We start from the raw sequence: 24,653 nt of genomic DNA on the forward strand, positions 1-24,653 counted from the left end.
AATCCCGCTGGGAACGGACGGAGAATCCCGCTGGAGTGAGCGGGCGGAGAATCCCGCTGGAGTGAGCAAACGGAGAATCCCGCTGGAGTGAGCGGGCGGAGAATCCCGATGGAGTGAGCGGGCGGAGAATCCCGCCGGAGTGAGCGGGCGGAGAATCCCGCTGCTGGGAACGGACGGAGAATCCCGCTGGAGTGAGCGGATGGAGAATCCCGCTGTAGTGAGCGGATGGAGAATCCCGCTGGAGTGAGCAGGCGGAGAATCCTGCCGGAGTGAACGGACGGAGAGTCCCGCTGCTGGGAACGGACGGAGAATCCTGCCGGAGTGAGCGGGCGGAGAATCCCGCTGGAGTGAACGGACGGAGAACCCCGCTGGAGTGAACGGACAGAGAATCCCGCCGGAGTGAGCGGATGGAGAATCCCGCTGGAGAGAGCGGGCGGAGAATCCCGCTGGAGTGAGCTGGCGGAGAATCCAGCCGGAGCGAACAGACGGAGAAGCCCGCTGGAGGGAACGGACGGAGAATCCCGCTGGAGTGAGCGGGCGGAGAATCCCGCTGGAGAGAGCGGGCGGAGAATCCCGCCAGAGTGAACGGACGGAGAATCCCGCTGGAGTGAGCGGGCGGAGAATCCCGCTGGAGAGAGCGGGCGGAGAATCCCGCAAAAGTGAACGGACGGAGAATCCCGCTGGAGTGAGCGGACGGAGAATCCCGCTGGATTGAGCGGACGGAGAATCCCGCTGGAGTGAGCGGACGGAGAATCCAGCTGGAGTGAGTGGATGGAGAATCCCGCCGGAGTGAACAGACGGAGAATCCCGCTGCCGGGAACGGACGGAGAAACCCGCCGGAGTGAGCGGGCGGAGAATCCCACTGGGAACGGACGGAGAATCCCGCTGGAGTGAACGGACGGAGAATCCCGCCGGAGTGAGCGGACGGAGAAACCCGCCGGAGTGAGCGGACGGAAAATCCCACTGGAGTGAGCGGACGGAGAATCCCGCTTGAGTGAGCGGACGGAGAATCCCGCTGGAGTGAGCGGGCAGAGAATCCCGCTGGAGTGAGTGGATGGAGGATCCCGCTGCCGGGAACGGACGGAGAATCCCGCCGGAGTGAGCGGATGGAGAATCCCGCTGCCGGGAAAGGATGGAGAATACCGCTGGAGTGAACGGGCGGAGAATCCCGCTGGAGTGAGCGGGCGGAGAATCCCGCTGCTGGGAACGGTCGGAGAATCCCGCTGGGAACGGTCGGAGAATCCCGCTGGAGTGAGCGGATGGAGAATCCCGCTGGAGTGAACGGGCGGAGAATCCCGCTGCCGGGAACGGACGGAGAATCCCGCTGGAGTGAGCGGGCGGAGAATCCCGCTGGAGTGAACGGACGGAGAATCCCGCTGGAGTGAACGGACGGAGAATCCCGCTGCTGGGAACGGACGGAGAATCCCGCTGGAGTGAACGGACGGAGAATCCCGCCGGAGTGAACGGGCGGAGAATCCCGCTGGAGTGAACGGACGGAGAATCCCGCCGGAGTGAGCGGGTGGAGAATCCCGCTGGACTGAGCGGGCGGAGAATCCCGCTGGAGTGAGCGGGCGGAGAATCCCGCTGGAGTGAACGGACAGAGAATCCCGCCGGAGTGAGCGGGCGGAGAATCCCGCTGGAGTGAACGGACGGAGAATCCCGCTGGAGTGAGCGGGTGGAGAATCCCGCTGGAGTGAACGGACAGAGAATCCCGCCGGAGTGAGCGGGAGGAGAATCCCGCTGGGAACGGACGGAGAATCCCGCTGGAGTGAGCGGGCGGAGAATCCCGCTGGAGTGAGCGGACGGAGAATCCCGCTGGAGTGAGCGGGCGGAGAATCCCGATGGAGTGAGCGGGCGGAGAATCCCGCCGGAGTGAGCGGGCGGAGAATCCCGCTGCTGGGAACGGACGGAGAATCCCGCTGCCGGGAACGGACGGAGAATCCCGCCGGAGTGAGCGGGCGGAGAATGCCGCTGGAGTGAACGGACAGAGAATCCCGCCGGAGTGAGCGGATGGAGAATCCCGCTGGAGTGAACAGACGGAGAATCCCGCTGCCGGGAACGGACGGAGAATCCCGCTGGAGTGAGTGGATGGAGAATCCCGCTGGAGTGAGCGGGCGGAGAATCCCGCTGGAGTGAACGGGCGGAGAATACCGCTGGAGTAAACGGACGGAGAATCCCGCTGCTGGGAAAGGATGGAGAATCCCGCCGGAGTGAACGGACGGAGAATCCCGCCGGAGTGAACGGACGGAGAATCCCGCTTGAGTGAGCGGACGGAGAATCCCGCTGGAGTGAGCGGACGGAGAATCCCGCTGGAGTTAACGGGCGGAGAATCCCGCTGGAGTGAGCGGACAGAGAATCCCGCTGGGAACGGACGGAGAATCCCGCCGGAGTGAGCGGACGGAAAATCCCGCTGGAGTGAGCGGACGGATAATCCCGCTGGAGTGAGCGGGCGGAGAATCCCGCTGGAGTGAGCGGACGGAGAATCCCGCTGGAGAGAGCGGGCGGAGAATCCCGCCGGAGTGAGCGGGCGGAGAATCCCGCCGGAGTGAACGAACGGAGAATCCCGCCGAAGTGAGCGGACGGAGAATCCCGCCGGAGTGAGCGGACGGAGAATCCCGCCGGAGTGAGCGGACGGAGAATCCCGCTGGAGTGAACAGACGGAGAATCCCGCTGCCGGGAATGGACGGAGAATCCCGCCGGAGTGAGCGGACGGAGAATCCCGCTGGTGTGAGCGAGCGGAGAATCCCGCTGCTGGGAACGGACGGAGAATCCCGCTGGAGTGAGCGGACGGAAAATCCCGCTGGAGTGAGCGGGCGGAGAATCCCGCTGCTGGGAAAGGACGGAGAATCCCGCTGGGAACGGACGGAGAATCCCGCCGGAGTGAGCGGACGGAAAATCCCACTGGAGTGAGCGGACGGAGAATCCCGCTTGAGTGAGCGGACGGAGAATCCCGCTGGAGTGAGCGGGCAGAGAATCCCGCTGGAGTGAGTGGATGGAGGATCCCGCTGCCGGGAACGGACGGAGAATCCCGCCGGAGTGAGCGGATGGAGAATCCCGCTGCCGGGAAAGGATGGAGAATACCGCTGGAGTGAACGGGCGGAGAATCCCGCTGGAGTGAGCGGGCGGAGAATCCCGCTGCTGGGAACGGTCGGAGAATCCCGCTGGGAACGGACGGAGAATCCCGCTGGAGTGAACGGGCGGAGAATCCCGCCGGAGTGAGCGGATGGAGAATCCCGCCGGAGTGAGCGGACGGAGAATCCCGCCGGAGTGAGCGGACGGAGAATCCAACCGGAGTGAGCGGACGGAGAATCCCGCCGGAGTGAGCGGACGGAGAATCCCGCCGGAGTGAGCGGACGGAGAATCCCGCCGGAGTGAGCGGGCGGAGAATCCCGCCGGATTGAGCGGATGGAGAATCCCGCTGGAGTGAGCGGATGGAGAATCCCGCTGGAGTGAGCGGACGGAGAATCCCGCTGGAGTGAGCGGGCGGAGAATCCCGCTGGAGTGAGCGAATGGAGAATCCCGCTGCCATGAAAGGTTGGAGAATCCCGCTGGAGTGAGCGGACGGAGAATCCCGCTGGAGTGTGCGGACGGAGAATCCCGCCGGAATGAGCGGGCGGAGAATTCCGCTGGAGTGAGCGGGCGGAGAATCCCGCTGCTGGGAACGGGCGGAGAATCCCGCTGCCGGGAACGGGCGGAGAATCCCGCTGCCGGGAACGGACGGAGAATCCCGCTGCCGGGAACGGACGGAGAATCCCGCTGGAGTGAGCGGGCGGAGAATCCCGCTGCCGGGAACGGACGGAGAATCCCGCTGGAGTGAGCGGACGGAGAATCCCGCCGGAGTGAACGGACGGAGAATCCCGCTGGAGTGAGCGGACGGAGAATCCCGCTAGAGTGAGTGGACGGAGAATCCCGCCAGAGTGAGCGGACGGAGAATCCCGCTGGAGTGAACGGGCGGAGAATCCCGCTGGAGTGAGCGGACAGAGAATCCCGCTGGGAACGGATGGAGAATCCCGCTGGAGTGAGCGGACGGAGAATCCCGCTCGAGTGAGCGGACGGAGAATCCCACTGGAGTGAGCGGACGGAGAATCCCGCTGGAGTGAGTGGACGGAGAATCCCGCCGGAGTGAGCGGACGGAGAATCCCGCCGGAGTGAGCGGACGGAGAATCCCGCTGGAGTGAACGGGCGGAGAATCCCGCTGGAGTGAGCGGACAGAGAATCCCGCTGGGAACGGATGGAGAATCCCGCTGGAGTGAGCGGACGGAGAATCCCGCTCGAGTGAGCGGACGGAGAATCCCACTGGAGTGAGCGGACGGAGAATCCCGCTGGAGTGAGTGGACGGAGAATCCCGCCGGAGTGAGCGGACGGAGAATCCCGCTGGAGTGAGCGGATGGAGAATCCCGCTGCCATGAAAGGATGGAGAATCCCGCTGGAGTGAGCGGACGGAGAATCCCGCTGGAGTGAGCGGACGGAGAATCCCGCCGGAATGAGTGGGCGGAGAATTCCGCTGGAGTGAGCGGGCGGAGAATCCCGCTGCTGGGAACGGGCGGAGAATCCCGCTGCCGGGAACGGGCGGAGAATCCCGCTGCCGGGAACGGACGGAGAATCCCGCTGCCGGGAACGGACGGAGAATCCCGCTGGAGTGAGCGGGCGGAGAATCCCGCTGCCGGGAACGGACGGAGAATCCCGCTGGAGTGAGCGGACGGAGAATCCCGCCGGAGTGAACGGACGGAGAATCCCGCTGGAGTGAGCGGACGGAGAATCCCGCTAGAGTGAGTGGACGGAGAATCCCGCCGGAGTGAGCGGACGGAGAATCCCGCTGGAGTGAACGGGCGGAGAATCCCGCTGGAGTGAGCGGACAGAGAATCCCGCTGGGAACGGATGGAGAATCCCGCTGGAGTGAGCGGACGGAGAATCCCGCTCGAGTGAGCGGACGGAGAATCCCACTGGAGTGAGCGGACGGAGAATCCCGCTGGAGTGAGTGGACGGAGAATCCCGCCGGAGTGAGCGGACGGAGAATCCCGCTGGAGTGAACGGGCGGAGAATCCCGCCGGAGTGAGCGGACGGAGAATCCATCCGGAGCGAACGGACGGAGAATCCCACTGGAGTGAGCGGGCGGAGAATCCCGCTGGAGTGAACGAACGGAGAATCCCGCCGGAGTGAGCGGACGGAGAATCCCGCTGGAGAGAGCGGGCGGAGAATCCCGCCGGGTGAGCGGGCGGAGAATCCCGCCGGAGTGGACGAACGGAGAATCCCGCTGGAGTGAGCGGACGGAGAATCCCGCCGGAGTGAGCGGACGGAGAATCCCGCCGGAGTGAGCGGATGGAGAATCCCGCCGGAGTGAACAGACGGAGAATCCCGCTGGAGTGAGCGGGCGGAGAATCCCGCCGGAGTGAGCGGGCGGAGAATCCCGCTGCCGGGAACGGACGGAGAATCCCGCCGGAGTGAGCGGACGGAGAATCCCGCTGGAGTGAGCGGACGGAGAATCCCGCTGGAGTGAGCGGACGGAGAATCCCGCTGGAGTGAGAGGACAGAGAATCCCGCTGCTGGGAACGGACGGAGAATCCCGCTGGAGTGAGCGGACGGAAAATCCCGCTGGAGTGAGCGGGCGGAGAATCCCGCTGCTGGGAACGGACGGAGAATCCCGCTGGGAACGGACGGAGAATCCCGCTGGAGTGAGCGGATGGAGAATCCCGCTGGAGTGAGCGGACGGAGAATCCCGCTTGAGTGAGCGGACGGAGAATCCCGCCGGAGTGAACGGACGGAGAATCCCGCTGGAGTGAGCGGACGGAGAATCCCGCTGGAGTGAGCGGACGGAGAATCCCGCTTGAGTGAGCGGACGGAGAATCCCGCTGGAGTGAGCGGACGGAGAATCCCGCTTGAGTGAGCGGACGGAGAATCCCGCTGGCGTGAGCGGGCGGAGAATCCCGCTGGAGTGAGTGGATGGAAAATCCCGCCTGAGTGAGCGGATGGAGAATCCCGCTGCCGGGAAAGGATGGAGAATCCCGCCGGAGTGGGCGGACGGAGAATCCCGCCGGAGTGAACGGGCGGAGAATCCCGCTGGAGTGAGCGGGCGGAGAATCCCGCTGCTGGGAACGGACGGAGAATCCCGCTGGGAACGGACGGAGAATCCCGCTGGAGTGAACGGGCGGAGAATCCTGCTGGAGTGAGCGGTGGGAGAATCCCGCTGGAGTTAGCGGCGGTGAATCCCGCTGGAGTGAACGGACGGAGAATCCCGCCGGTGTGAACGGGCGGAGAATCCCGCTGGAGTGAGCGGACGGAGAATCCCGCTGGAGTGAGCGGACGGAGAATCCCGCTGGAGTGAGCGGACGGAGAATCCCGCCGGAGTGAGCGGGCAGAGAATCCCGCTGGAGTGAACGGACAGAGAATCCCGCCGGAGTGAGCGGACGGAGAATCCCGCTGGAGTGAGCGGACGGAGAATACCGCTGGAGTGAGCGGACAAAGAATCCCGCGGGGATCGGACGGAGAATCCCGCTGCCGGGAACGGACGGAGAATCCCGCCGGAGAGTGCGGACGGAGAATCCCGCTGGTGTGAGCGAGCGGAGAATCCCGCTCCTGGGAACGGACGGAGAATCCCGCTGGGAACGGACGGAGAATCCCGCTGGAGTGAGCGGACGGAAAATCCCGCTGGAGTGAGCGGGCGGAGAATCCCGCTGCTGGGAACGGACGGAGAATCCCGCTGGGAACGGACGGAGAATCCCGCTGGAGTGAACGGGCGGATAATCCCGCTGGAGTGAGCGGACGGAGAATACCGCTGGAGTGAGCGGACAGAGAATCCCGCTGGGAACGGACGGAGAATCCCGCCGGAGTGAGCGGACGGAGAATCCCGCTGGTGTGAGCGAGCGGAGAATCCCGCTGCTGGGAACGGACGTAGAATCCCGCTGGGAACGGACGGAGAATCCCGCCGGAGTGAGCGGACGGAAAATCCCGCTGGTGTGAGCGGGCGGAGAATCCCGCTGCTGGGAACGGACGGAGAATCCCGCTGGGAACGGACGGAGAATCCCGCTGGAGTGAGCGGACGGAGAATCCCGCTGGAGTGAGCGGGCGGAGAATCCCGCTGGAGTGAGCGGGCGGAGAATCCCGCTGGAGTGAGTGGATGGAAAATCCCGCCTGAGTGAGCGGATGGAGAATCCCGCTGCCGGGAAAGGATGGAGAATCCCGCCGGAGTGGGCGGACGGAGAATTCCGCTGGAGTGAACGGGCGGAGAGTCACGCTGGAGTGAGCGGACGGAGAATCCCGCCAGAGTGAGCGGACAGAGAATCCCGCCGGAGTGAGCGGACGGAGAATCCCGCCGGAGTGAGCGGGCGGAGAATCCCGCTGGAGTGAGCGGGCGGAGAATCCCGCTGGAGTGAGCGGGGGGAGAATCCCGCTGGAGTGAGCGGGCGGAGAATCCCGCCGGAGTGAGCGGGCGGAGAATCCCGCTGCCGGGAAAGGATGGAGAATCCCGCCGGAGTGAGCGGGCGGAGAATCCCGCTGGGAACGGACGGAGAATCCCGCTGGAATGAGCGGATGGAGAATCCCGCTGCCGGGAACGGGCAGAGAATCCCGCTGGAGTGAGCGGACAGAGAATCCCGCTGGAATGAACGGGCGGAGAATCCCGCTGGAGTTAGCGGGCGGTGAATCCCGCTGGAGTGAACGGACGGAGAATCCCGCTGGAGGGAGCGGACGGAGAATCCCGCTGGAGTGAGCGGACGGAGAATCCCGCTGGAGTGAACGGGCGGAGAATCCCGCTGGAGTGAACGGGCGGAGAATCCCGCTGGAGTGAGCGGCCGGAGAATCCCACTGGAGTGAGCGGACGGAAAATCCCGCTGGTGTGAGCGGGCGGACAAGATGCATCTGGACAGATATATGAATGGGCGAAGAACAGAGGGAAGCAGATCCTTGGAAAATAGGAGACAGGTTTAGATAAAGGATCTGGATTGGCGCAGGCTGGGAGGGCCGAAGGGCCTGTTCCTTTGCTGTAATTTTCTTTGTTCTTTGTTCCTCTTCACTGAAGCCACTAATCCCTCTGCCTTTACTAATGCTGTTTCACCTGAATTGTGCTCAGTCGCAGCCTATCAGTCAGCAACATTTGATTGGAAAAGTCAATGATGTCCAACCGGTTGTTTCAGGTGACGCGGTATTTCACTTGCATCTCCTCCGATTTGGTCTATGGTATTCGCTGCTCCCAATGCGGTATCCTCTACACTGGGGAGACTAAACACAAACTGGGTGACTCCTTTGCAGAACACCTTCGCTCAGTCCACAAGCAGGACCCCAACCTGCCCTCATTTGCCACTTCAACTCACCATCTTACTGTCATGTCCATATGACCATCCTCGACCTGCTGCCCAGTCATTCCCAATGCAAACTGCAGGAACAACACCTCATTTTCTGATGAGGCAGGTTATAGCCTCCTGGACTCAACAATGTTAGACTCTCTCCTCCATCTTGATCCCTTTTGAAATCCAAGAAACAAGGGCATCAGCCACTGGTTCTTATGTTTTGCTTTCACTGACCACTGACCTTCTATTGTTCAACTTTTTTAACTTTGTGCCACTATCAGTACCTTCTACAGTCCTTAACGCTGCCATTAACACTTCCTTTGTCTTGTGCACCGAAGAGTTTTGTCCAATCTCTCCCAGCTCTCACTGATCACTGACCTTCTATTTCGCCCTACCTGCTCCACCCATTTTTTTTTTTTTAAATGTTTTTTTATTGAGTTTTCATATTTTATATCCAACAAATTACAAATTATTAGAGAGAAAAAAAAACACGCAAAAATTAACATGTATATTTACAGGTAAGCATCTTCATAATAACAACTGTGGCCGCCCCCTTTAGCCAGCATACATATTTTACATTCCCCAATATGGCCGAGGCACATATTTATAGCCAATTATTTACAGTGTGGTTTTGGGCCTTAGCTAGCCATCAAACCCCCATAACGAACCCGTAGCCCCCCACCCCGGCTACCTTCTTCCGATTCCCGTCCATTTTCCCCTGATTCTTGGCCACCCGACTATTCTTCCTCTTGTTCATTGGCCACAAACAGGTCCCGGAACAATTGCATGAATGGCTCCCACGTTCTGTGGAAGCCGTCGTCTGACCCTCGGATGGCGAATTTGATTTTCTCCATTTGGAGAGATTCCGAGAGGTCGGACAGCCAGTCTGCAGCTCTGGGCGGTGCTGCTGACCGCCAGCCAAACAGGATTCTACGCCGGGCGATCAGGAAGGCAAAGGCAAGGGTGTCCGCCCTCCTCCCCAGGAATAGATCTAGCTGGTCTGAAACCCCGAAGACCGCCACTATCGGGCATGGCTCCACCCTCACCCCCACCACTTTGGACATTGCCTCGAAGAAGGCTGTCCAGTACTCCACAAGTCTGGGGCAAGACCAGAACATGTGGGCGTGGTTGGCCGGGCTTCTTTGGCACCGTTCACATCTGTCCTCCACCTCCGGGAAGAACCTACTCATACGGTTTCTTGTTAAGTGGGCTCTATGTACCACTTTTAGTTGCGTCAGGCTGAGCCTTGCGCACGTGGAGGTGGAGTTGACCCTATGCAGTGCTTCATTCCAGAGTCCCCACCCTACCTCCATCCCCAGGTCATCCTCCCATTTCATTCTTGTTGCGTCTAGTACAGTGTCGTCCCTTTCTACCAGTCGGTTATACATGTCGCTACAGTTCCCTTTCTCTAGGATACTTGCGTCCAGTAGGTCTTCCAGTAGTGTCTGTCGTGGCGGTTGTGGGTACGTCCTTGTCTCCTTTCGTAGGAAGTTTTTGAGCTGCAGGTACCGTAGCTCGTTCCCCCCGGCTAGCCGAAATTTCTCTGTCAGTTCGTCCAGTGTTGCGATCCTGTCATCCGTGTATAAGTCCCTGACTGTCAGTGTCCCCCCCGTCCTGCCTCCATCTTTTGAAGGTGGCGTCAGTCAGTGCTGGTGTGAACCTATGGTTGTTGCATATGGGAGCCTTGTCCGACATTTTGGTCAGGCCAAATTGCTGCCGCAGTTGGTTCCAGGATTGGAGGGTGGCTGTCACCACTGGGCTGCTGGAGTGTTTTTTGGGTGGGGATGGGAGTGCTGCCGTGGCGAGGGCCCGGAGGGAGGTCTCCATGCAGGAGGCCTCCTCCGCACGCACCCACTCGGCTTCTGGCTCCTGGATCCATCCCCTTACTCGCTCGGCTGTTGCTGCCCAGTGGTAGAATTGTAGATTCGGGAGGGCTAGCCCCCCCCTGGATTTTGTTTTTTGTAGGACCTTCTTTGGGATCCTAGCATTTTTACCCCCCATACGAACGCCATGATAAGTTTGTCCAACACTTTGAAAAAGGCCTTGGGGATGTAGATCGGAATGGATCTAAACAGGAAGAGGAACCTGGGCAGTACTTTAATTTTGATCGTCTGGACTCTCCCCGCGAGGGAGAGCGGGAGTGTGTTCCATCTTTGCAGGTCCTTTTTTACTTCCTCCATCAGGCTGGTGAGGTTCCATTTGTGGATTTCTTTCCAGTCATGGGCTATTTGGATCCCCAGGTAGCGGAATTTGTGTCGGGCTTGTTTGAACGGCAGCCCCTTTAGTGCTGCCCCCCCCTCCCTTGCGGGTGTACTGGGAAGATCTCACTTTTACTCATGTTGAGTTTGTAGCCCGAGAAGGCTCCAAACTCTTTCAGGAGCGCTATGATTCCGTCCATGCTGCTTTGTGGGTCCGAGATGTAGAGGAGCAGATCATCTGCATAGAGTGAGACTCTGTGCTCTCTGCCTCCCCTTCGGATCCCCCTCCAATTTTTTGCTGCCCTGAGCACGATTGCTAGCGGCTCGATTGCTAGTGCGAACAGCAGCGGGGACAGTGGGCATCCTTGTCTGGTGCCCCTGTGCAGCTGGAAGTATTGGGAGTTGGTATTGTTGGTCCGTACATTCGCCATGGGAGCGTTGTATAGGAGCTTTACCCAAGCGGTGAACCCTGTTCCAAGCCCGAACCGCTCCAGTACCTCTATGAGGTATTTCCATTCGACTCTGTCGAAGGCCTTTTCTGCGTCCAGGGAGACGATCACCTCTTGTGTTCTCTCCCCGGAGGGGGTCATTATCACGTTCAGCAGGCGCCTGATGTTCGAGGTAAGCTGTCTACCTTTGACGAAGCCCGTCTGGTCCTCTGCGACCACTTCGGGTACACAGTCTTCTAGCCTTTTGGCTAGGATTTTGGCCAGTATTTTGGCGTCTGCGTTCAGCAGAGAGATGGGTCTGTATGACCCACATTCCGTTGGGTCTTTGTCTTTCTTAGGTATCAGCGAGATTGAGGCCTGTGCTAACGTGTGTGGCAGTGTGCCCCTAGCTAGCGAGTCTGTGAACATCTCCCGCAGGTGCGGGGCCAGCGCTGTCGCGAATGTTTTGTAGAAGTCCGTCGGGAATCCGTCCGGTCCCGGCGCCTTCCCCGTCTGCATGGAGCTAATGCTGTCCATGATCTTTCCCGTTTTCTGCCCTCTCCCACGACTGGTATTTCCTGTCCATCAAGGAACCGGTTCATCCCAGCCTTCCCCGTTGGGGGCTCTGAGGTGTACAGCTCTTGGTAGAAGGCCTTGAAGGTTTTGTTAATCCTCTCTGGTTCTGGTCCCCCTGATTTGTGCAATCTCTCTGGTGGCTGCCTGCTTTCTCCGCTGGTGTGCCAACAGGCGGCTGGCTTTGTCTCCGTGTTCGTACAGGGCCCCGCGTGCCTGGCGGAGTTGGTGTACTGCTTTCCTGGTGGAGAGCAGGTCAAAGTTCCTTTGTAATTCTTTTCTCTCCGCCAGGAGCTCTACGGTCGGGGCCTCGGACTATTTACGGTCTACCTCCAGTATGGAGTCGACCAGCTTCTGCCTAGCCACCCTTTCCTCCCTATCTCTTTGCGCTTTGAAGGCAATGATTTCCCCACTTAGTACGGCCTTAAGCATTTCCCAGAACGTGGAGGATGAGACCTCCCCGTTTTGGTTGTTCTCCGTGTATTCCGCTATGGCCCGCGCTATCCTTTCGCTGAAGGCCTTGTCAGCTAGTAAGGCACCGTCCAACCTCCATGTGGGGCGCTGGGCCCTTCCCGTCTCTAGCCGCATGTCCATGTAGTGTGGAGCGTGGTCTGATATTACAATTGCGGAGTATTCCACTTTGTCTATCCCTGGAAGCACCGTTTTCCCCACCACAAAGAAGTCAATTCTGGTGTACACGTTGTGTACTGGGAAGAAGAAAGAGAATTCTTTCTCCCCCGGGTGGGCGAATCTCCAGGGGTCCACTGCTCCCATTTGCTCCATATAGTGACTGAGTTCCCTTGCCATGTTTGAGGTTTTCCCCGTTCTGGGGTTTGATCTGTCAGTCTTTGGATCCTGTACACAGTTGAAGTCCCCCCCATGATTAGTCGATGCGTCGCTATGTCCGGGATTTCTGCCATGGTCTTTTTGATGAAACTCGTTTCGTCCCAGTTGGGCGCGTACACGTTGACTAGAACTACCGGCGCCCCATCCAGGTGCCCCTGGTGCCCCATCCCACCCGCTGACCATGACATACCGCCCCCCTGGGTCTGTAACCGTCTTTGTCGCCCTAAACATTGTCCTCTTGCCGATCAGGATCGCCACCCCCCTGGCCCTTGTCCCATAGCAGGAATGGTAGATTTGTCCCACCCAGCCCTTTCTTACCCGCAGTTGGTCCTGCTCCCTCAGGTGCGTCTCTTGGAGGAAGATTATGTCGGCCCTCATGTTTCTGAGGTGGGTGAGGACTCTAGATCTCTTCACTGGGCCGTTAAGTCCCCTTACGTTCCAGGTGATTATCCTGGTGGGGGGCTTCTGCCCCCTCGTTCCTGTGGGATTAACCATATTTATCTGGTGGACGCGCCCCTGCCCTCCAGGGTTTCCCTTTGTTAGGGGGCCGTCCAGGATGGCCACTATCACTGCTCTCCCCATGTGGTCGGGTCTCTGCGCTCCGGGGTTTCCCCTTGTCCCGGGGGCACCCGCCATGGCCGTCCACTGTGTGTCCGCCACGCGGGTAGTCCCCTGCACTCTGGGGGCCCCCTTCGCCCACAGACCGTACTGGGTGGGTGCTTGCAGCGGTTCCCTGTTTCGAGCCCTTGGTTGTGGCACCTTGTAGCCCTGTTCCTTTTCTGGCCTCTTTTGTTCCTTTGTCCCTGCATTTCACCTCCCCGGTCTCTCGCTCCCTGTGTGCCCCCCCCCCCCCCCCCCCCCGGTCTCTCCCTCTAGCCTCCTCCCCTGTATACCCCTCCTCTGCCCCTCTATCCCCTATTCCTGTCCCCGTTTGCTCTCCCGACTTTGATGGGTGATCCCCCCCTCCCCTGCCTGGCGCCTTCCCCCCTGTTGGGGGTGCGCTGCGGCCCTGCTTTGTTGCGTGCCCCCGGCGCTAGCTTTCCTGCTAGTACGGTGGCTCCCCTCTCGGGGGTTGTTGTCTCGCTTCTCCTCTGCCTGGCCTCTACGATTTTCTGCCCGCTCTTCCCCCATCCTACCCTGCACCCCTCTCGCCTGCTCTCCCTTCTCCAATACTCCCGTTCCCTCGTGCTGGGGCCTGGCCTCCCACCTGGAGCGGTCCCTTGGGCAGTGGGTTTTTTTTTGCTCTGGGTGTTCCTGCCGGGGGGGGGGGGGGGGGGCTGGCTTTGCCTCGCCCCTCCTCACCCCCCCGTCGGCATGTCTTTGCCCTTTGCCAGGGGCCCCTCGTCCCTACCTCCCATGGCGTTTTTCCAGCCCGTGCTCCTCGACGAACCTATTCGCCTCAGCAGGGGCTGTAAAGAAATATTCCTTGTTTTGGTATGTGACGCAGAGTTTTGCTGGGTACAGCATACCAAAACGCACTCTGCTCCTGTAGAGAGCTGCTTTCGCTCTGTTGAACTCAGCCCGTCTCTTAGTTATGTCTGCTCCAAGATCCTCATAGATTCGGATGGCGTGCCCGTCCCATTTGCAGGCTCTATTTTCCTTGGCCCAGCGCAGGATTGTCTCCCTATCCCGGTACCGGTGCAGTTTGGCTATGACTGCTCTCGGTTGTTCCCCTGCCTTGGGCTTCGGGCGCAGTGACCGATGAGCTCTGTCCATTTCCGGTGGGGGTGGGGAAAGTGTCCCTCCCCAGTAAGTTGCCCAGCATCGCAGCCACGTATGCTGTGGGGTTTCTACCCTCGGTCCCCTCTGGCAGGCCCACTACCCTAACATTTTGCCTTCTCGAGCTGTTTTCCTGGTCATATACCCTGCCCTTCAGGCTCCCCTGTGTAGCGCCCAGTCTCGCCACTTCCCTCTCCAGGGCCGTGACCCGGTCGCTCATGTCGGTCGCTGCTTTCTCCAGCTCTTTAATGGTTGCCTCATGGGCTCCTGCTGCCGCCACCGAGCCGCTCCTGCTGCCACCCGCCGAGCCGCTCCTGCTGCCACCGCCGAGGGTCCTCCGCAGACAGGTTTGTTGGGGGGGGGGTCCCTTTCCATCCCATCCCTTCCCTACTCTTTGCCGCTACGATGAGAAAGGCCCCGACTTTGTTACCTTGCAGGAGCCCCTCTCTGTGCGACCGCTCCGCTTGCCGACCAGAAGTCCTCTCGCTCCACCCATTTTTAAGTGGCGTACAGTCCATCACTTTTCTCCATCTCCCTTTAGTTCTGAGGAAGAGTCAAATAGACTCAGAACCTCTCTCTCTCCCTCTCTCTCTCCCCCTCTCTCTCCCACTTTCTCTCCCTCTCTCTCTATCTCTCTCTCTCCCTCTCTCTCTCTCCCTCTCACTCTCCCCCTCTCTCTCTCCCACTCTCTCTCCCTCTCTCTCTCCCTCTCTCTCTCCCACTCTCTCTCCCACTCTCTCTCCCACTCTCTCTCCCTTTCTCTCTCTCTCCCTCTCTCTACCTCTCTCTCCCTCTCACTCTCCCACTCTCTCTCCCTCTCTCTCTCCCTCTCTCTCTCCCTCTCTCTCTCACTCTCCCTCTCTCCCACTCTCTCCCTCTCTCTCCCCCTCTCTCTCTCCCCCTCTCTCTCTCCCCCTCTCTCTCTCCCTCTCCACCAACGCTGCCAGCCCTGCTGTGTTTCTATTTCAGATTTTCAGCATCTGCAGTATTTTGCATTTATTTGTGGTTGTTTACCTGGTCTTGGCTTCTTCACAATCACTTCCTTTATGGGGGGTCCGATGGGTATTACTGCAGAAAGATTATAAAAAGAATCTCAGTTCACAATGTCAGCTGCTGTTTTAATACATTACAAGGTACAGACGTTGTACGGGTTGTCATTTTCCATCTTAATTTTTCTTTCCCCTTAGATCCGGTTAGTCCAATTGCTCCCTCTCCCTTCCCACTCTGCTTCCTCTGAATCGTGCTCAGTCACAGCAGGTCTACAACTTCCGCTTAATTCGCAAACCCAATGATGTCGAGCTGGAAGTTTACCTTCTGGTCCATGTGTCAGCTTCTCCTCAAATAATTTTGTTTCAGGGGTTTCAAAGTATATTTATATACGGACCAAAGAAAAATATTTTGGTTAACAGAATAATCTACAGATAATAATCCATCATAAAATGCAAATGTGTGGTTGCTGGTGTAACCTGTCTGGATCTTATTGGGTGAGGACAATTGGTTACCCCATGGACCTTAGGGAACATGAGCTCTCCCAATAAGGGGGCGAGGCAATTGTTAACCTATCAGCTGTATAAATAGAGCCGGCCAGTGTGCTAATGGCTGGAGAGAGGACCAGTGAACCCTTGTGTTAATATTGTTGCAAATAAAAGTAATTTTCTGTTTGACTCAACAAACCCCGTGCCCTTACAAAACGCCTTGCTCCGTTAATCTGATTTTTCACCTCTCAGGATAAAGCAATTCGCACTCCACCAATAGTAGAAATCTGGCTTGTGGAGTTCAGCACACGTTTCCATCACCACTGCCCCCAGGGGGTCAGACCCAGGGAGTGCAAGATACAGTTGCTCACTGGAAGCACAAACCCAAAGAGTTTGTGCCTGTGTCACTCTCCCCACCACATGCTCCTCTCTTTCCCATTTTGCCAACATTCCCCTTTCTCTCTTTCTCCACCCACATTCCCTCTTCCCCATTCCTAGTCACAGCTCCCATAGCACTTTCCAAGTCTTTCCTTCCAGTCCATCTTCCTCTTTCTTCTCTCTGCCCCATCTCTCCCGACCTCCCATTCACTGTCCTCTTACCCATCCTCCTTTAAAGTTGAGGAGAGACCTCATTGAGGTCTACAAAATTATGAGAGGTATGGACAGGGTGGATAACAACAAACTGTTTCCAAGAGTGGGGGTGTCAATTACAAGGGGTCACGATTTTAAGGTGAGAGGGGGAAAGTTTAAGGGAGATGTGCGTGGAAAGTTTTTTACGTTGAGGGTGGTGGGTGCCTGGAACGCCTTGCGGAGGTGGTAGAGGCGGGCACGATAGCATCATTTAAGATGCATCTAGATAGATATATGAACGGGCGAAGAACTGAGGGAAGCAGATCCTTAGAAAATAGGCAACAGATTTAGATAAAGGATCTGGATCGGCGCAGGCTGGGAGGGCCGAAGGGCCTGTTCCTGTGCTTTATTTTCTTTGTTCTTTGTTCCTCTTCACTGAAGCCACTAATCCCTCTGCCTTTACTAATGCTGTTTCACCCGAATTGTGCTCAGTCGCAGCCTATCAGTCAGCAACATTTGATTGGAAAAGTCAATGATGTCCAACCGGTTGTTTCAGGTGACGCGGTATTTCACTTGCATCTGCTCCGATTTGGTCTATGGTATTCGCTGCTCCCAATGCGGTATCCTCTACACTGGGGAGACTAAACACAAACTGGGTGACTCCTTTGCAGAACACCTTCGCACAGTTCACAAGCAGGACCCCAACCTGCCCTCATTTGCCACTTCAACTCTCCATCTTACTGTCATGTCCATATGACCGTCGGGGCCTCACGGTAGCATGGTGGTTAGCATCAATGCTTCACAGCTCCAGGGTCCCAGGTTCGATTCCCGGCTGGGTCACTGTCTGTGTGGAGTCTGCACATCCTCCCTGTGTGTGCGTGGGTTTCCTCCGGGTGCTCCGGTTTCCTCCCACAGTCCAAAGATGTGCGGGTTAGGTGGATTGGCCATGCTAAATTGCCCGTAGTGTAAGGTTAATGGGGGGATTGTTGGGTTACGGGTATACGGGTTACGTGGGTTTAAAGTAGGGTGATCATTGTTCGGCACAACATCGAGGGCCGAAGGGCCTGTTCTGTGCTGTACTGTTCTATGTTCTATGACCATCCTCGACCTGCTGCCCAGTTATTCCCAATGCAAACTGCAGGAACAACACCTCATTTTCTGATGAGGCAGGTTACAGCCTCCTGGACTCAACAATGTTAGACTCTCTCCTCCATCTTGATCCCTTTTGAAATCCCAGAAACAAGGGCATCAGCCACTGGTTCTTATGTTTTGCTTTCACTGACCACTGACCTTCTATTGTTCAACTTTTTTAACTTTGTGCCACTATCAGTACCTTCTACAGTCCTTAACGCTGCCATTAACACTTCCTTTGTCTTGTGCACCGAAGAGTTTTGTCCAATCTCTCCCAGCTCACACTGATCACTGACCTTCTATTTCGCCCTACCTGCTCCACCCATTTTTATGTGGCGTACAGTCCATCACTTTTCTCCATCTCTCTTTAGTTCTGAGGAAGAGTCAAATAGACTCAGAACCCCTCTCTCCCTCTCTCTCTCCCCCTCTCTCTCTCTCCCCCTCTCTCTCTTCCCCTCTCTCTCTCCCCCTCTCTCTCTCCCCCCTCTCTCTCTCCCCCTCTCTCTCTCCCCCTCTCTCTCTCCCCCTCTCCCTCTCCCCCCTCCCTCTCCCCCCCTCCCTCTCCCCCCTCCCTCTCCACCCTCCCTCTCCCTCTCTCTCTCTCCCCCCTCTCTCCCCCTCTCTCTCTCCCCCTCTCTCTCTCCCCCTCTCGCTCCCCCCCTCTCTCTCCCCCTCTCTCTCTCCCCCCCTCCCTCTCCCTCTCTCTCCCCCTCTCTCTCTCCCTCCCCACCAACGCAGCCAGTCCTGCTGTGTTTCTATTTCAGATTTTCAGCATCTGCAGTATTGTGCATTTATTTGTGGTTGTTTACCTGGTCTTGGCTTCTTCACAATCACTTCCTTTATGGGGGGTCCGATGGGTATTTCTGCAGAAAGATTATAAAAAGAATCTCAGTTCACAATGTCAGCTGCTGTTTTAATACATTACAAGGTACAGACGTTGTACGGGTTGTCATTTTCCATCTTAATTTTTCTTTTCCCTTAGGTCCAGTTAGTCCAATTACTCCCTCTCCCTTCCCACTCTGCTTCCTCTGAATCGTGCTCAGTCACAGCAGGTCTACAACTTCCGCTTAATTCGCAAACCCAATGATGTCGAGCTGGAAGTTTACCTTCTGGTCCATGTGTCGGCTTCTCCTCAAATAATTTTGTTTCAGGGGTTTCAAAGTATATTTATATATGGACCAAAGAAAAATATTTTGGTTAACAGAATAATCTACAGATAATAATCTATCATAAATTGCAAATGTGTGGTTGCTGGTGTAACCTGCCTGGATCTTATTGGGTGAGGACAATTGGTTACCCCATGGACCTTAGGGAACATGAGCTCTCCCAATAAGGGGGCGAGGCAATTGTTAACCTTTCAGCTGTATAAATAGAGCCGGCCAGTGTGTTAATGGCTGGAGAGAGGACCAGTGAACCCTTGTGTTAATATTGTTGCAAATAAAAGTAATTTTCTGTTTGACTCAACAAACCCCGTGCCCTTACAAAACGCCTTGCTCCGTTAATCTGATTTTTCACCTCTCAGGATAAAGCAATTCGCACTCCACCAATAGCAGAAATCTGGCTTGTGGAGTTCAGAACACGTTTCCATCACCACTGCCCGCAGGGGGTCAGACCCAGGGAGTGCAAGATACAGTTGCTCACTGGAAGCACAAACCCAAAGAGTTTGTGCCTGTGTCACTCTCCCCACCACATGCTCCTCTCTTTCCCATTTTGCCAACATTCCCCTTTCTCTCTTTCTCCACCCACATTCCCTCTTCCCCATTCCTAGTCACAGCTTCCATAGCACTTTCCAAGTCTTTCCTTCCAGTCCATCTTCCTCTTTCTTCTCTCTGCCCCATCTCTCCCGACCTCCCATTCACTGTCCTCTTACCCATCCTCCTTTAAAGTTGAGGAGAGACCTCATTGAGGTCTACAAAATTATGAGAGGTATGGACAGGGTGGATAACAACAAGCTTTTTCCAAGAGTGGGGGTGTCAATTACAAGGGGTCACGATTTTAAGGTGAGAGGGGGAAAGTTTAAGGGAGATGTGCGTGGAAAGTTTTTTACGTTGAGGGTGGTGGGTGCCTGGAACGCCTTGCGGAGGTGGTAGAGGCGGGCACGATAGCATCATTTAAGATGCATCTAGACATATATATGAACGGGCGAAGAACTGAGGGAAGCAGATCCTTGGAAAATAGGAGACAGGTTTAGATAAAGGATCTGGATTGGCGCAGGCTGGGAAGGCCGAAGGGCCTGTTCCTGTGCTTTATTTTCTTTGTTCTTTGTTCCTCTTCACTGAAGCCACTAATCCCTCTGCCTTTACTAATGCTGTTTCACCTGAATTGTGCTCAGTCACAGCCTATCAGTCAGCAACATTTGATTGGAAAAGTCAATGATGTCCAACCGGTTGTTTCAGGTGACGCGGTATTTCACTTGCATCTGCTCCGATTTGGTCTATGGTATTCGCTGCTCCCAATGCGGTATCCTCTACACTGGGGAGACTAAACACAAACTGGGTGACTCCTTTGCGGAACACCTTCGCTCAGTCCACAAGCAGGACCCCAACCTGCCCTCATTTGCCACTTCAACTCACCATCTTACTGTCATGTCCATATGACCATCCTCGACCTGCTGCCCAGTCATTCCCAATGCAAACTGCAGGAACAACACCTCATTTTCTGATGAGGCAGGTTACAGCCTCCTGGACTCAACAATGTTAGACTCTCTCCTCCATCTTGATCCCTTTTGAAATCCAAGAAACAAGGGCATCAGCCACTGGTTCTTATGTTTTGCTTTCACTGACCACTGACCTTCTATTGTTCAACTTTTTTAACTTTGTGCCACTATCAGTACCTTCTACAGTCCTTAACGCTGCCATTAACACTTCCTTTGTCTTGTGCACCGAAGAGTTTTGTCCAATCTCTCCCAGCTCACACTGATCACTGACCTTCTATTTCGCCCTACCTGCTCCACCCATTTTTAAGTGGCGTACAGTCCATCACTTTTCTCCATCTCGCTTTAGTTCTGAGGAAGAGTCAAATAGACTCAGAACCCCTCTCTCTCCCTCTCTCTCTCTCCCTCTCTCTCTCCCTCTCTCTCTCTCCCCCACTCTCTCTCCCCCTCTCTCTCTCCCTCTCCCCTCTCTCTCTCCCTCTCTCTCTCTCCCCCTCTCTCTCTCCCCCTCTCTCTCCCCCTCTCTCACTCCCTCTCCACCAACGCAGCCAGTCCTGCTGTGTTTCTATTTCAGATTTTCAGCATCTGCAGTATTGTGCATTTATTTGTGGTTGTTTACCTGGTCTTGGCTTCTTCACAATCACTTCCTTTATGGGGGGTCCGATGGGTATTTCTGCAGAAAGATTATAAAAAGAATCTCAGTTCACAATGTCAGCTGCTGTTTTAATACATTACAAGGTACAGACGTTGTATGGGTTGTCATTTTCCATCTTAATTTTTCTTTCCCCTTAGATCCGGTTAGTCCAATTACTCCCTCTCCCTTCCCACTCTGCTTCCTCTGAATCGTGCTCAGTCACAGCAGGTCTACAACTTCCGCTTAATTCGTAAACCCAATGATGTCGAGCTGGAAGTTTACCTTCTGGTCCATGTGTCGGCTTCTCCTCAAATAATTTTGTTTCAGGGGTTTCAAAGTATATTTATATATGAACCAAAGAAAAATATTTTGGTTAACAGAATAATCTACAGATAATAATCTATCATAAATTGCAAATGTGTGGTTGCTGGTGTAACCTGCCTGGATCTTATTGGGTGAGGACAATTGGTTACCCCATGGACCTTAGGGAACATGAGCTCTCCCAATAAGGGGGCGAGGCAATTGTTAACCTATCAGCTGTATAAATAGAGCCGGCCAGTGTGCTAATGGCTGGAGAGAGGACCAGTGAACCCTTGTGTTAATATTGTTGCAAATAAAAGTAATTTTCTGTTTGACTCAACAAACCCCGTGCCCTTACAAAACGCCTTGCTCCGTTAATCTGATTTTTCACCTCTCAGGATAAAGCAATTCGCACTCCACCAATAGCAGAAATCTGGCTTGTGGAGTTCAGCACACGTTTCCATCACCACTGCCCGCAGGGGGTCAGACCCAGGGAGTGCAAGATACAGTTGCTCACTGGAAGCACAAACCCAAAGAGTTTGTGCCTGTGTCATTCTCCCCACCACATGCTCCTCTCTTTCCCATTTTGCCAACATTCCCCTTTCTCTCTTTCTCCACCCACATTCCCTCTTCCCCATTCCTAGTCACAGCTTCCATAGCACTTTCCAAGTCTTTCCTTCCAGTCCATCTTCCTCTTTCTTCTCTCTGCCCCATCTCTCCCGACCTCCCATTCACTGTCCTCTTACCCATCCTCCTTTACAGTTGAGGGGGGACCTCATTGAGGTCTACAAAATTATGAGAGGTATGGACAGGGTGGATAACAACAAACTGTTTCCAAGAGTGGGGGTGTCAATTACAAGGGGTCACGATTTTAAGGTGAGAGGGGGAAAGTTTAAGGGAGATGTGCGTGGAAAGTTTTTTACGTTGAGGGTTGTGGGTGCCTGGAACGCCTTGCGGAGGTGGTAGAGGCGGGCACGATAGCATCATTTAAGATGCATCTAGACAGATATATGAACGGGCGAAGAACTGAGGGAAGCAGATCCTTGGAAAATAGGAGACAGGTTTAGATAAAGGATCTGGATTGGTACAGGCTGGGAAGGCCGAAGGGCCTGTTCCTGTGCTGTAATTTTCTTTGTTCTTTGTTCCTCTTCACTGGAGCCACTAATCCCTCTGCCTTTACTAATGCTGTTTCACCTGAATTGTGCTCAGTCGCAGCCTATCAGTCAGCAACATTTGATTGGAAAAGTCAATGATGTCCAACCGGTTGTTTCAGGTGACGCGGTATTTCACTTGCATCTGCTCCGATTTGGTCTATGGTATTCGCTGCTCCCAATGCGGTATCCTCTACACTGGGGAGACTAAACACAAATTGGGTGACTCCTTTGCAGAACACCTTCGCTCAGTCCACAAGCAGGACCCCAACCTGCCCTCATTTGCCACTTCAACTCACCATCTAACTGTCATGTCCATATGACCATCCTCGACCTGCTGCCCAGTCATTCCCAATGCAAACTGCAGGAACAACACCTCATTTTCTGATGAGGCAGGTTACAGCCTCCTGGACTCAACAATGTTAGACTCTCTCCTCCATCTTGATCCCTTTTGAAATCCAAGAAACAAGGGCATCAGCCACTGGTTCTTATGTTTTGCTTTCACTGACCACTGACCTTCTATTGTTCAACTTTTTTAACTTTGTGCCACTATCAGTACCTTCTACAGTCCTTAACGCTGCCATTAACACTTCCTTTGTCTTGTGCACCGAAGAGTTTTGTCCAATCTCTCCCAGCTCACACTGATCACTGACCTTCTATTTCGCCCTACCTGCTCCACCCATTTTTAAGTGGCATACAGTCCATCACTTTTCTCCATCTCTCTTTAGTTCTGAGGAAGAGTCAAATAGACTCAGAACCTCTCTCTCTCTCTCTCTCTCTCTCTCCCCCCTCTCTCTCTCCCCCCTCTCTCTCTCCCCCTCTCTCTCTCCCCTCTCTCTCTCTCCCACTCTCTCTCTCCCACTCTCTCTCTCCCACTCTCTCTCCCTCTCTCTCCCCCTCTCTGTCTCCCTCTCTCTCCCTCTCCCTCTCCCCCTCTCTGTCTCCCCCTCTCTCTCTCCCTCTCTCTCCCCCTCTCTGTCTCCCCCTCTCTCTCTCCCTCTCTCTCCCCCTCTCTCTCTCCCCCTCTCTCTCTCCCTCTCCACCAACGCTGCCAGCCCTGCTGTGTTTTTATTTCAGATTTTCAGCATCTGCAGTATTGTGCAATTATTTGTGGTTGTTTACCTGGTCTTGGCTTCTTCACAATCACTTCCTTTATGGGGGGTCCGATGGGTATTTCTGCAGAAAGATTATAAAAAGAATCTCAGTTCACAATGTCAGCTGCTGTTTTAATACATTACAAGGTACAGACGTTGTACGGGTTGTCATTTTCCATCTTAATTTTTCTTTTCCCTTAGGTCCAGTTAGTCCAATTACTCCCTCTCCCTTCCCACTCTGCTTCCTCTGAATCGTGCTCAGTCACAGCAGGTTCTACAACTTGCGCTTAATTCGCAAACCCAATTATGTCGAGCTGGAAGTTTACCTTCTGGTCCATGTGTCGGCTTCTCCTCAAATAATTTTGTTTTAGGGGTTTCAAAGTATATTTCTAGATGGACAAAAGAAAAATATTTTGGTTAACAGAATAATCTACAGATAATAATCTATCATAAATTGCAAATGCGTGGTTGCTGGTGTAACCTGCCTGGATCTTATTGGGTGAGGACAATTGGTTACCCCATGGACCTTAGGGAACATGAGCTCTCCCAATAAGGGGGCGAGGCAATTGTTAACCTATCAGCTGTATAAATAGAGCCGGCCAGTGTGCTAATGGCTGGAGAGAGGACCAGTGAACCCTTGTGTTAATATTGTTGCAAATAAAAGTTATTTTCTGTTTGACTCTTACAAACATTGGGATTTTCCATCTTAAATTGCGTTGAAACACTTAAAAGGTCAGGGAGGGCCGATGGAAAAAGAAGAAAAGTAATAGAATCACTGGAATATAATCCATCTGGCTCACTAGTCTCCACTCAGCAGGTCTGGCCACATCTGTGGACAGAGAAACAGAGTTAACGTTTTGAGTCTGCATGACTCTTCCTCAGAATATTTAATTGATAACCTACTCTGCCCCTCTCTCCCCTACCCTATGATAACCTACCATTATAATAATAATCTTTTTTGTCACAAGTCGGCTGACTTTTCCACTGCAGTGAAGTTACTGTGAAAATCCCCTAGTTGCCACATCCCGGCACCTGTTCAGGTACACAGAGGGAGAATTCAGAATGTACAAATTAGTTAACAGCACGTCTTTCGGGACTTGTGGGAGGAAACCGGAGCACCCGGAGGAAACCCACACAGACACGGGGAGAATGTGCAGACTCCACACAGACAGTGACCCGAGCCGGGAGTTGAACCTGAGACCCTGGCGCTGTGAAGCAACAGTGCTAACCATTGTGCTACCGTACTCTATATTAGACAACCTACTCTATTAGCATTAGATAACCTGCTCTATTACCGTTGGATAACCTATCTATTGCCATTAGATAATCTACTGTATTGCCATTAGATAACCTACTCTACTACCATTGGATAACCTGCTCTATTACCATTAGATAACCTACTCTGTTACCATTAGATAACCTACTCTGTTACCATTAGATAATCTACTCTGTTACCATTAGATAACCTACTCTATTACCATTAGATAACCTACTCTGTTACCATTAGATAACCTACTCTATTACCATTAGATAACCTACTCTGTTACCATTAGATAACGTACTCTATTACCATTAGATAACCTACTCTACTACCATTGG

At 54.9% G+C, this 24,653-nt stretch overlaps 1 protein-coding gene across 1 annotated transcript in view; it reads right to left on the bottom strand.

Annotated features, from left to right (window-relative positions):
- The window catches only part of LOC119952384, a 397,406-nt gene that overhangs the window by 346,548 nt on the left and 26,205 nt on the right, over positions 1-24,653 (bottom strand). Inside the window, exons 5-9 of the mRNA XM_038776091.1 lie at positions 23,381-23,443; positions 23,083-23,136; positions 20,495-20,548; positions 18,032-18,085; positions 15,061-15,114 (exon numbers count right to left, since the gene is read on the bottom strand). Of these exons, the coding sequence (XP_038632019.1) occupies positions 15,061-15,114; positions 18,032-18,085; positions 20,495-20,548; positions 23,083-23,136; positions 23,381-23,443 (279 nt within the window). The remainder of the gene's footprint in view (positions 1-15,060; positions 15,115-18,031; positions 18,086-20,494; positions 20,549-23,082; positions 23,137-23,380; positions 23,444-24,653) is intronic.

The sequence above is a fragment of the Scyliorhinus canicula genome, chromosome 17 (assembly GCF_902713615.1).
Source record: "Scyliorhinus canicula chromosome 17, sScyCan1.1, whole genome shotgun sequence".
Classification (NCBI taxonomy): Eukaryota; Metazoa; Chordata; class Chondrichthyes; order Carcharhiniformes; family Scyliorhinidae; genus Scyliorhinus; species Scyliorhinus canicula.